The following is a 13,731-nucleotide window of genomic DNA, read 5'->3' as shown; positions in this document are numbered from 1 at the left end:
CAAAAGGAGTGAAATAGTTATTCAGGACAGAAAGATTCAACAAGGAGCTAAGGATCTGCAAAACTGAGCTCTATTTCATCTTTACCATTTCCTTACTATGTCCTTGGACAAGTCATCATCCTTCAAGTCTCCTGCTTCCTCTTTCCCACTCTCTTCCTTGATTGAGAGAAAAGAGAGAGAAGAGGAGAGGTGAAAAAGAAGAAAAAAAGAGGTCATTCTAAGTTTGTAAGATGTAAGACAATATTTGAAATGATCATTGAGTTCTGTTGTGATGCCCAAATTGAAGTCTCACTTAGCTGTGGCCCGCTGAACTGCCCTTCATTTTGCAAAGACATCGGGGTCCAAATTTTCCCCAATTCAATAGCAGGTGAGGGCTCAGAACCAAGTCTATCCTGATACAGTTTTTTTTTCTTTTTTGCACTGAATAATGCATCTTTCAAAAACGATTATTGTGACTCAGAGATAGCTTAAATATATTCTTGATACGGTTTACAGAGTGAGAAATATTTCTTTAAAGAAATTGAATAAATATCTTTGCATATGTGAGGATGATGGGGAAGGAGCAATTCTACTTACTAGAGAGCAAGGTGAGCAATCAATTCCTTAGGCTCTAGAAGGCTATATATTCTGAAACCATTGAAATACAATTGTCTGGCAGATAGGAACCATTAAGCCATTATTAGGTAACAGCAGGGGTTAATCACAGATACAAGTTGAGTGCAGGTGGCAGGAGAGTTACAGGAGCCAGATAGATGCTCCTGAAGAGCGGGAAGAGGCTCGCAGAAGTGAAAAGGTGCAAAACACTCGCCCAGTTCACCATACTGTCCGGAACCATACCTAAGGTAAGCAATCCTCCCAGCAGCCTCAGACTCCAGGCGCCCAAATTCGGACGCTTGCAGGCATTCTATTGATTCACACTTGCGTCCTTCAACAGGTAGCGCCAATTACATCCCCCAGAGCACGACCCCCAGCATACTGGCCAATACCGCTGTCAATCAAATACCTCACCTACTTCTGTAAATTCTCCCCTCCCGCTGTCATTGGCTTTACCTTCGGCCTATCCACAGTTATCTTCCGCCCTGGAGACCGCGGAACTTACCCTATCGAATCTAGGATTGGCGCCGAAGCTACTCCCGCCCTTCGACGTAGCGGGCACTCCGCCCCCTTTACCGCTCAGCTTTGCCAGGGAAGAAGCAGGGCGGTGCCATATAGAGGCCGGCCCGGGGGCGGGGTCTGCCTCCCACGGCGGGAGGGCGGAGCCTGCGCTGGAGCCTGACCGCTAGGTTAGGACCTCGGAGAGCGCCAGGCGCCGCTACCAGAGGGACTAGTGAAGAGGCTGGAGCCGGGCCGGACCCACGCCTTCGAGCCCTCCTCCCTCGGCCCCCTCAGCTTCCCGGGCTGGCAGGCGACGAGTGGCGTCTGAGGAAGGTGCCTAAGTCCTGGGTCAGATAGTCATCCCTCTGGGACGCCGCCGCTGCTGCCGCCGTCCAGCTGTGGCTCCCTTGCACCTGTGTGTGTCTGTGTGTGTGTGTGTGTGTGTGTGTGTGTTTGAGAGAGAGAGAGACAGAGAGACAGGGAGCGCACCAGCGCGCGAATGTCCGTGTTGAGGGTGTTTGTGTGTGTTCTGGCTGGGCGCGCGAATGCCTTGGTGTGAGGTGTTTGTGTGTCCGCGCGCCCGCGGGCGAGAGCCCCGCGCCTCAGCGCTTGGCCTGGGGGAGGGACAGCGGGAGCGGCGGCTCTGCGCGCCCAGCAGACTGACGCGGGACTCGGGCCGCAGCCGTCGCCGCCACAGCTTCACGTCCCCCGAGAGCGGCCGCCGTGCAGCGGAGAGAGCGGACGGCGGGAGGGCGAACAGGCGGGAGAGCGCGGCGGCGGCGGCGGGCTGAGGTGGAGGGAGGGGAGCAGGAGATGGGGAGAGGGGGGAAAGAGGACGCGGGGAGGGAGATGATGGGGAGGTGAGGGGGAGGCGGAGGGACAAGTGGAACAGACGGTGTCGCCGTTCTCCCCTCCCCCCCGGCAGCTGTTGCTGTGGGTCACTCGCAGATGTTTTGGGGTCCGGGCTGCTGGGGATGGGGACTAGAAAAAGTATCCCTCCCCCCCGCCGCCTTTCATAGTGACAAAAAAGGAAGCGTTGAAGCTGATGGGGGAAGAGCCCGGAAGGTGGTGGCAGAGTAAATACTGGCTCCCCCAACATCGTTTTTCTGAAAATAAAATATTCCGAGCTGAACGTTTCGAAGAAGGAAAGCCCGCCCTTAAGAGAGAGACAGAGTCCTGTTCTGTTGAACTCTGGTTTGATTGTATAATAATGATGATATAATGCTAATGACGATGATGACACTGCCTTTTATTTTTACCCCAGTGCTGATAAAGCGTAGTTACAGCTGGGGATACAGTCCTTGAATATCTGATGTATGAGGAGGGAATACTGTTGCTTTTGAAGTTATGTTATATTTATCTTTTTTTTTTTTTTAAAGGATATGCTTTTTAGAATTAAAATTTGGCAAACGAAGCCTGACTCTTTTTTTCCAGTCTGTTATAACCAATGCTGGTAAAATGGGAACTGATTTGACTAGTGAAAAGAGAAAAGTCTTGACTAGTGAAAAGACCAAGGTCTAATTGCATGTGTTAAGTCACTCCTTTCCCTTTTTTTCCTTTGAATTTCTCAACAGTGTTTAAAATGAAGAAGTTTAATTTCCGAAAAGTTCTGGATGGCTTAACTGCCTCCTCCCCTGGCAGTGGTAGCAGCAGTGGCAGTAACAGTGGTGGTGGGGCTGGAAGTGGTTCCCTACCTCCCGCGGGGACTGCAGGGGTTCTCAGAGAGGAAATTCAGGAAACCTTGACTTCAGAGTATTTCCAGATTTGCAAGGTAAGCTTTGAATTGGCTTAAAGCCCATTATTTCTTTATTACACTGTTGTGAGGAAACAAGGAGGGAAAAACACACCAGGAACAGGAAACTGTTGAGATGTCAGCATCAGAGTCTGCTGTAGAAGGCTCTGTGGGTAAATCAGTTTGGCTGAATAGACATTTTAGGCGTCAACTTAAAAAGCAATGATAGTTTAAGGGGAAATGAGCACACACAAAAGTAGAATTTGCAAGATAATGTTAAGATCCAATAGTGGACAGAATTTTAATGTTTTTGTATTATATTAACTGAAGAAACAAATAGTCATTTTTTTGTGTGTTGTCAGAGAAAATAATTGTTATTTCACTGTTCAGTATGAAATGAATAAAGCTACTAGCATGTTGCTAGGATTAAGTAGATAATAGGAAAATATGTCCATTTTAAATGGGCCAGTGACATTGCTTTAAAATTCTGAATAAAATCACCTCCACATTCTTAAACTCTTCATAAATACACAAACGGACAAATGCACAGGCTTATAAGAACTTGTTATAGTTGTAAGAACTCAAAAATAGCCGGTGTTCTAGTTTAGTGAGAAAACATTTTATGTAATTATACTTTGATATTGAACTTCTAATGAATATGCAAAAGAAAGAGTTTCTGATAGGCAGAGAAGATGAGAATTTATAAAACAAGCATTAGGTTAATGCATAGAGATATTGTTATTGCTATATTTGTTATATTTTATGATATAAAGTGATTTATAATTTTATTGCCCCTTTTTGAGTTGTCTTGGAATGTGCCTATTATATGCAACAAAAGCTACTGAGTTATTTATATCATATAAATGAATATAATTTTGTAAATGTGTTTGGCTACATAAGAAGAAATAGAAAACTTGCAAAATTACAGAAATTAACAAATTTTAAAATACTTTCACAAAAGTTTTTTGAAATTATTAAAATTATTTTTGTGGTAAACAAGTGATACATGTATGATGAGATATATTTCAATCACTGCCTCAGACTATATTCCTAACAGGGTCATTATGAAAACATTAAATAGTTTTAGTATTTAATAATAAACTAATTAATAAACTAATAACTATAGTTATTAGTTTACATAAAAGCAAGTTTATTTAGAGTTAAGTTAGATAGACAGATTTAATTCTAAGCTACTTTGTGAAATTTGTGAACAGTAATGATTTTTTTCCTCAACAGGAAATAACAGATATTCTGTTAGATGAGGGGAGGTCTTAATAGTGGTTATGAGACAAATGTAAAAGAGTCCTGGAGTTCAAATTTGAACTGCTAGGCAGGGGAATTATGCCCTGATTCTTTAATCTCCGAAGTGTTTGCAATTTTCACGATCAGATTCTGAAAATGCTTTCCAAATTCTCTCAATTCATGTATATGACAGTGATACAGGAGAATTTTACCAGAGGTAAAATTGGTATAGGAAAGATAGACTTCTGAAACAGAATGGCATTAGACTGTTGAGGTTATAAAGCTTGTAGAGAAGGTTTTAAATAAAAAACTTAAGGAAAATGGGTGAATGCAAGGGAGAATGGAATACATAGTTATCTTCCCATTTATTCAGGTAATAGATAGTCATAGGAAGTGGCAGAAGTTAAAAACATATGGCATGATAGGAAGAGCATTGGCCTAGGAATCAGAAAATTTGTGTTTTATTTAAAGTTCTGCTAGTTGACAGCCATATAATCTTGGGTAAGCCATTTATCTCCCTTGAACCTTGATTTCTGCATCTGTAGTATGGGAATAAGTATATCTGCTCTCCTTAACTAACAGAGGGTTATTGGGAGGATCAGACAGAACAAGGTGAAGGTAATGCATAAATGGAAAGGATGATAAAATATATATTAATATTATTGTTAAAGTTTCTAAAATCTCGTGTTCGTAGAATGAATATAACTAGTGGGTTACAATAATATTAGGTTATGATTTTCAAATAAATTGTAAGATAGATAGCTATATAAGTTGTCCACTAACAGTATTGAAGTCTTATTAAATGTGTAAAATACTATGGTATCTTTGGATAGGAATATAGTTAATTTTTTTTTTTTTTTTTTTTGAGGCAGAGCCTTGCTCTGTCACCCAGGCTGGAGTGCAGTGGCGCAGTCTCCGCTCACTGCAAGCTCCGCCTCCCAGGTTCACACCATTCTCCTGCTTCAGCCTCCCGAGTAGCTGGGACTACAGGCACCCGCCACAACGCCCATCTAATTTTTTAAAATATTTTTAGTAGAGACGGGGTTTCACTGTGTTAGCCAGGATGGTCTCGATCTCCTGACCTCGTGATCCGCCCGCCTCGGCTTCCCAAAGTGCTGGGATTACAGGCGTGAGGCCACCGCGCCGGAGCAGGGAATTATAGTTGAATATAGTTAATTTTAAGAAGTGGTTATATGGATGTATTATAGTTACCTGGTCTATAACAAAATATATAAAAATGGACTAAGGAAATCCCAAAATTAGAACCGTTACTGAAATGGGGACTTTATTTAGATTCATAGACTCACTGATTAAATGTGCAAAAAACATTCTCTTCTGAGTTCTAAGGAGTTGTCATTCTGGGTGCTTCTACCTTTTCAACATGGGCAAAACTGAAGTATAAGTCTAGACTTGGCTGTTTGAAAGCCTCCCCTCTACTATATCTGATTAGTCATCACATCCCATCTATTCTATTTCCTTAGTGTTTCTGAAATTTATGATCTTTTCTACATCCCCAGTACTTGTTTATTCCATCATATTTTCTTGCTTGGTCTTCTGAAATCACTTTCTAACTGATCTCTTTACTTCTAGTCTTACCTTATTATACTTCATTTTGTTACAATAACAGCTATTTCTGAAATACAATGTTAATTATGTAATTTCCTTGCTAAAAATTCTATATTGGTTTCCCTACAGCAATGATGCTCTTAAAATGAAAGTCTTATTTGAAACCACAGTAAATAACATCTATTCAAACAAATAAATGTGGCACCTTGTGGTCACACATCTGTTTTAGAAATTATAAGAATAAATTATACAGCCAATTGAAAAAAATTATTTTTTATATTTGCTTTTTGTTGTGTAATATCACCCATAGGAAGATAGTAGGATGTTCACTAGCCTTAAAAAAGTGAAAGTATAAAGCTGTACCCTTCATAAGAAACAAAATATCTATAAGAAGTTCACAGCCATAGAAATAGCAGAAGAAACTTTGGTTCAAGGTCAGCCAAAAAAAAAAAAAAAAAAGTTAATGCATTGGGTTACTGCAATCTAAGTTCAGAATGTGTATGCATTTGAATGCCTGCATTGTCCAGGTATTTGTGAAATATATGAACTGCCTTTCCTGAACTTGAATTCTGTGAAATACAATTTGACTATTGCTCTATAAAATAAATTTCAAATTGCTTACCTTGATGGGTATAGAGTTTCCTTCAGAAGGGATTCCTATTTACCTTTCCATTTTCATTTGCTTGATTCCCAAAGTGTACTGCGTTCCCTAAAAAACACCATATTTTCTCATATCTCAGTGCCTTCTCTCATTCTCTCATTTCTGACTAGAATAACTTTTCTACATTCATATAACTGGATAATTCCCAGCCATCTTTTACCTCATAATTCAAACATCACCTCTATGAGACTAGCTCTGACTACTGCCACCTCAACTACCCACCAGGGTTCTCTTTTCTCTTTTTAAAAACCTCTTCTATGTTTTTTTCTGTAGCATCTGGCATATACCTATGGTGTGAATTTAGCATCTGCTTGTGATTAAAACATTTCTTAAAATCTGTCACTGCCCTTATGCTATGAACTCTTTGAGAAGCAAATAAGTGTTTTTTTTCTTGTTTCCTTCTTATTGCTAGGGTATACACTATCTAGCTGGCCAGTAATTCTCAACTCTTGTGTCTAAAATAGAGATTTCCAGCACCTCCCCATTCCTAGAGAATCAAACTCTCTAAGAGTGAGTCCTAGGCACTTGCGTTTTTTTTTGAATGGCCCCACAGGAGATTTCTATGCACAGCCATTAGTGAGAATCATTATAGTGCGCACTTGATACACGTTTTAAATGAGTAAAGATGCATATACATAATTGGTCGATTAATTGAAAAAGATATTAAAGCAGAGAGCAATTACTACTTATATATGCCTTAAACATTTTATTTTAATTGAAAACATCTAAATATACAATTTACAAATCATTTGATAAATGACTAAGTTTTTCTGTTGAATATTGGTTCTGTGTGAACTTCTCTTCCATAAACCTTTCCAAATTCATATCTACAACTTTCAGTTTTGCTTTATTTAATGCAGAGTAAGAACTTACATGCTTTTGAAGCAAACCTAGTGTCAAGTCCTTCTAGATACAGTGATACATATAAAGTAAGGCTTTATTTTGTTCACATCTGTATCATCTATGTATAGAATGGTGCCTGGCCCATTGAAGGCAGTCAAATATTTGTTGAGCAAATAAATGAATAAATTAAAGGAAGGAAGCTATATAGAGTTGTGTGTTAAAAGCAAACTAGATATTATTTTGAACAGCTTCTTGGAGTTGCTTTTATGAAATAACTTTTATATAAAGAGGTAGAGAGCATCTAGTGAAAGAGTTGATACCACTTTAGGAACATGGTATATGCTTTTCAAAGAGATGTAGAAAAGAAGATTGTAGGAGGATTCTATTAAATTTATTTCAGTTTTTATTGAAGAAGATATTAGGAACATTCTTATTTCCAAATGATCTTTTTGGGGGAACAGCTCAGAAGTTTTAGATTGACAGTGACAAACACACGGGGTGTTCTAGACCTAATTAATAAAAGATAAAAATAAGTATATTACCAAAAAAAAAAAAGTAAAATAAGTATATTACCAGAACCAGATAACATAATCCCTAAATTTCTGAATAAACTCTTAAATTAGCCAACTCACTATTCATAATCATTCATAAACTGTTTTAATAAATGGTCATAATGTCAGAAACAACATGTAGTTTAACTAGTATAACTTCTGCAGGGAAATGGATTTATAATAATGATCCTCATATCTGACATGATATCAGATCATACCAGGTAAATAGGTTGGATCAGAAGTACAGGCATGAACTGTAGAGCATTGGGCTTTCCAGGGCCCTAGCAAGACGAAAGGAGATTAAATGCCCAGAAATTCTTGAATACTATCTCTTCCTCAAGATTTTCATTGTCTCCACATTCCCCTAATTTCACTCCATTTTACTTAAGCGGTTTTGCAACTGAGATTGGGACAAGATCATGATCACAGTTCCACAGTTATGAAGTTTTCATTCATAAAAAGAATAACAGAAGATTCCCTGAGATATGTGGATTTGTTTCATTTCTATACTTAAAAACTGGTAAAATAAAAGGTAGTACAGTTGAATAACTGATTATGGATTTAGCTTCTGACAATGACTTCATGCTCCTGTCACCAAAAAGCACAGTAGAGGCATCTTTAAGAATGGTAATGGAGGCAAACAAGGAAGAATTAAGCTACCATTAAGACTGAGATGCTAACAAGCATAATAACCAGGAAGAATTAAAGATTTTTTTTTTCTTTTAAGAACCAGAAACCAAAACCAGATGATTCAGTACTCCAGGCTGTCTGCTTTGCTTATCCTGATGGCATAAGGGTGTAGGGGCAGTCTTGAGTAAAGGATTATAGATGTGTAGAAAGTATGTTTGCAAAATTTTAAAGTTACCTAGAGGGCAATCACGTTTTCTCACAAAAAGTCCTTTAGTACTAGTATTTATCAGCAAATTGGGTTGTTGATCTCGTATAGTATGGTGGTTCTTATGTTCTTAAAAACAAATAGTGCTGTCATACTTTATGTATTTCTCATACAGAGCTAATTTAAAATCTTAACATAATTTCCAAGTATGTTTATCTGTAGAGTTATCAGTGAGTAAACCAAGTTTCTATTTCTTAAAATTTAGTGCATTTCTGTAGATATTTCTCTGCCCTCACTTGAAGATGTGCCTGTGAAAAATCTTAGGATTAGGTTTCATATTTACTTTTAATAATAGGGTGATTGAACTGATTTCCTATATTATAGTTCTGTAAAGCCATTTACATATTGGTTTAATAGCAACAACTTTGATTATATCCATTAAAGGTCTCAAGTAGAAGCCCTGCTTTAAACTTTCAAATTGAGTTTGTTTTCTCATAAGAGAAAATGGAACTTTTGTTCCTACTTAAGTATCAAAATGATGATCTTTATAAAAAAGCTTTTGTTTATAGTGACAGTTATTTTCTTTTGTAGTTTTAAAAGGAGGATAACTTTTCTTCTTTTTAGTATTTGAAAGGCTAATCTTTTAATGTGCACAATATACTAGTGTTTTATATAAAATATAGATTAAGTATTCTGAATAATTGTTCCTAATTTTCTAGGTAATACTAAAATGTCTTTATAAGGACTAGTAAAAAAAAATCATTGATTAAGTTTTATACAACCAAAAATAGAAATAACATTTAAAGGATTTAGAGAAAGTAGTTATAAAGAATAGAATATAAGCCCTCCAAAAAGTATATAATAAGTTCACCATGATATCTAGGGAGAGGCTTGATTAAATGAAGCATTCATAGTCACTGAAGGAATGCAGCAAGAAGGCATTTTGACATGTTTATTGTTGAAAAGATATTTTATTTTTATATACCTTTAAAAATATGACATAAACTACTTTCAGCCAACTATGATAAGAATGAAATAATGCTTTCTGGGATTGATTTATCAGCAAAATCACCTATGATGTATTCTTGACTTATCTAACATATTAGAAAGAAGAATATGATTTTAGTTTTATTGGAAGCCCAAAATTACCAGTTAATATTGATGGTGTATAGAATTATTTTGAATATAATGGTATATAATGATGCTATATAATCAATATAATGAATTTGAAATTGAAAATATAGTATTTATTTTAGTTTCAGTTAAGTGTTTTATATTTATTTTTATCTTCTTTTATTTTTAGACAGAATTTTGCTCTTGTTGTCCAGGTTGGAGTGCAATGATGCGGTCTTGGCTCACTGCAACCTCCACCTCCTGGGTTCAAGCGATTCTCCTGCCTCAGCCTCCCAAGTAGCTGGGATTACAGACACTCACCACCATGCCCGGCTAATTTTTGTATTTTTAGTAAAGATAGGGTTTCACCATGTTGGCCAGGGTGGACTCGGACTCCTGACCTCAGGTGATCCACCCACTCCAGCCTTCCAAAGTACTGGGATTACAGGCGTGAGCCACTGTGCCTGGCAAGTGTTTTACAATTCAATAAATATCTCTTTGAATTGACAATAGCATTAAATCAACATCTTATTTGGAAATGTAAATTTTATTATAAATAAAACTGATCATTTTGGTGGTTTTAGATGCAGATTTAATACCTGGATTTAGAAAGTAAAGATTGGAATTGAGAGAAAATTGTTATACTTCTTTTACCTTTCTTTTATTTTACTTTACCAAAATGAACACAATAAAATTAGTTACACTCTGAAGAAAACTAATTGGATTGGCTAATGTTCAGTTTAATTTGTTCCTATAAATTGACTAAAAACCTGTCTATAAATCTGTAAACCGTAAAAGTTTGAAAATTATTAGTAGTATAATAAATTTTGAAGTTACATTGAGTCTGGGGGAAATGCTTACAGTTGGTAAACATCCATGTAGGTGGAAAATGTGAAACTAGCAAAGGAGACAGAGAAGAACTGAGCAGAATGATATGAGGAAAACTCAAGAGTAGAGGCAGGTAATCTGAAGCATTCTTTAGAAAGAATAGTAAGAGAGAAACTCAGGCTTTGTGGAGTAGTCAAAGACAGTAAAAACAAAACAAACTTCAAAACAACAAACAAATAACAGAATTGTCAGAGACAAGTGAATTAGGCCAAGAGGAAATTGATTAGGGTAAACATATTTTCAGTAAGGTGATGGATAGAAATAAGGTCAACACTATAATAGAGAATATAATTCATAACATCAGTACCAAGAGTAGAAGTAGGGGAGATGTGTGAGGAGTTGACTTTATAGAAAAGAAAAGTGGTGAAAAAATAGCCGTAGTAGATTTTAATATCATTTTGGTATACTGTAGGGGTGGTGATGCAATTAAGCCACAGAAAAGCAATTGAGGCTACCAGAAAGGGAATGGTAGGGTGGGGAATAGAGGTAAGATTTGCCTTTTAATTTAAATAGTAAGGGGCGGCCATGGTAGCACATGCCTGTAGTCCTAGTTACTGAGGAGGATGAGGGGGAGGAACCCTTCAGGATAGGAGTTTGAGGCTCTAATGCACTGTGATCATGAATAGCCACTAATGGTACTCCAGCCTGGGCAACATAGCAAGACCCCTGTCTCTAAAATAAATAAATAAGTAAGTAAAATAAAACAGTAGGCATCTAATTTGGAATTTTTCTCCTTACCTGACAAGATACATATTTCATTTGAATTTTCAGTAAAATCTGTGCTTTATGTCCTTTCAGGTAAATAAAAGTGTGTGATTCTACTAGAAGATCATATGACTTTTGTATTGTTGCTTCAATTACCAAAAACTTATTGGCTTAAAACAACACAAATTTATCATCTTATTGTTCTGGAGGTCAGAAGTATGAAATGGATGTCACTGGGCTAAAATTAATGTGTTCACAGAACTGCATTGCTTTCTGGAGGCTGTAGGGGAGATTTTGTTTTCTTGACTCGTGCAGCTTTTAGAGTCTGATCACAGTTCCTTGGCTGATGGCCCCCTCCTATTTTCAAAACCAGCCTCCTTCCATTTTCAAAGCCAGTTGATCTTTCCAACATGTCACCACCCTGACATTGACTTTCCTGCCTCCCTTTTTTATATTTAAGGATGCCAATGATTACGTTGGGCCCACCGGGATAATCCAGGTTAATCTTCCCATTACAAGGTTAGTTGATTAGCAATCTTCGTTCCATCTGCAACCTTAATTCCCTTCTGCCATATAACCTAACTTATTCACACGTTCTTTGGGGACTGTTATTCTCCGTACCTAGATGTTCATCACCTCACCTGTTTTTGTTTTTTGAGTTATTTTATAGAAAATTTTAAACACACAAGAACAGAGAGAATAGTATTGAACCGTCAGCTTCAACAGTGACCATCCTTGGCTAATCTTGCTTATTTATATTATCTTATTTGCTACTCTTACATTTCATTATTTTAATGCAAATCTCAGACATTGTACCCTTCCACCTGTAAAACTTTACAGAGCAGATAAGCACTTCCCCTCACCCTGTGCTTACACTATAATCCTAAAGACCATTATCATAGTGAAAAAAATAACATTTCTTTATATAATCTAACATGTAGTTAATGTTTAAATTCCCTTAGTTGTCCCATATTGGGTTTTTGTAGTTGATTTGTTTAGATTGGGATCCAAGCAAGGTCCATGTTGCATTGTCACTTGGCTTGAAGTTATCTTAATTCAATTTGTGTAAAGTCACGTGTTTTTTGATAAGATCAGCTATCTTGTGCTTTTGTGTATATTAATGAAAAAAAAAAACCTCATTTTCCTTATTTCTTTATGAACTGGAAAGCTATATGTGAGGAAGTGGATGGGTTGTTCAGCGCATCACAAGATGACAAATAGAGAACTTTTAAATGTTTTCTAGACATGGTAACATTCTTTAAAGAATGGGAAAAAGAATATTTTAGGTCATCCTGAGAGCTGTTGTACTATTTTGTGATGCTACTATAGGATAGGCTTTGCTGAGAATGTTAGAAAAGAGAAAAGTGTCATGAAAGACATAGTATGTGTCAAAGTGAATAAAATGGGGTGGATTCTTTAAGTTGCACTCAATGTTACTGATTTTTATCCATGAAATAAATTATTTGAGGGATAGGATGAGATTCAGTTTTGTATAGCTCTTCTTTTAAGTGAAAGAATAGAACATTTGATAAGGATTCACTCTATAGTTACTTAGAATAGAATTATATAGCAAAATGCTGAAAGTGAATTGGACAAATTCTGTTTTATTAGTAACTTAGATTTCTTCACTTGGGTTAATAGGCTAAATATACTTGAAGAACTGAGTTCTAAAGTGGTAGGAAGAAGATTAAAATACTGATGAGGAACACATTTTGATTTATTGAGTTCCATTTATGAATAATCTGTACATTACATTTATTGATTACTTACATAATTCCAAAGGGACCTTATTCTGATTCTCTGCCATCCTATGGTAGTTTATTGTTGGATCTTTCTTTGCTTTTTCTAGTTTCATCTTAACCAAAACTCCTTTGGTGTTTGAGATAATATTCAATATTCTTGTGCTCTGCCATAGCTCCCCACTAGCTATTTGGTGAATTCAGTTACTTATTATTTAAACATTTACTGAAAGCATATTTTATATAAAATTCTAAACTAGATTTTTTAATTGGGCAACCTTTTTTTAAGAATGACTTTGCAAGGCAAGCATACACTCTGTGAACCATCTATATTTTTATGTGATTAACAGAATAATTTCCATCATGTGAACTTTAATTCATGTTTTGTAACATTTATGAAACTCTCTCTTATTCCTTTTCCAGTGGCTCAAGTTTTTTGCTCCCTGTCCCTTCCTTTCTTTCTTCCTCGTATTTCTACTATTTTTGAATTATTTTATAATGTATTTGATATCTTTTCTTTGTACTTAGCTTATGTTAATTTCCATTTATGTCTTCTTGGCTAAAATAAAAGAACCTGAAAAAATATATTTCAGAAAATAAATGTCTGAAATATGTTTCTTTTGGTACAATTTCATTTCCCTAACAAGTCTAATACTTATTGAGACTATTAACGTACCAAAATAACTCTTTAAGTCACAGTTTTCTTTTATTCACCAATTTCTTTTGAAAGGATGGAAAAGCAATCCCTCCCCCCTCCCCCC

At 36.7% G+C, this 13,731-nt stretch overlaps 1 protein-coding gene across 1 annotated transcript in view; it reads left to right on the top strand.

Moving 5' to 3' along the window:
- Positions 1-1,154: 1,154 nt before the first annotated feature.
- STXBP5L (syntaxin binding protein 5L) overlaps positions 1,155-13,731 on the top strand; it is a 461,665-nt gene continuing 449,088 nt past the window's right edge. The window contains 2 exon segments of the mRNA XM_017891231.1: positions 1,155-1,428; positions 2,670-2,866. Of these exon segments, the coding sequence (XP_017746720.1) occupies positions 2,678-2,866 (189 nt within the window). The 5' untranslated portion in view covers positions 1,155-1,428; positions 2,670-2,677.

This window comes from Rhinopithecus bieti, unplaced genomic scaffold, assembly GCF_001698545.2.
Source record: "Rhinopithecus bieti isolate Rb0 unplaced genomic scaffold, ASM169854v2 scaffold_759, whole genome shotgun sequence".
NCBI classification, from domain to species: Eukaryota; Metazoa; Chordata; class Mammalia; order Primates; family Cercopithecidae; genus Rhinopithecus; species Rhinopithecus bieti.
Note: the sequence above shows the minus strand (reverse complement) of the source record. Positions and strands in the feature narration are given on the sequence as shown.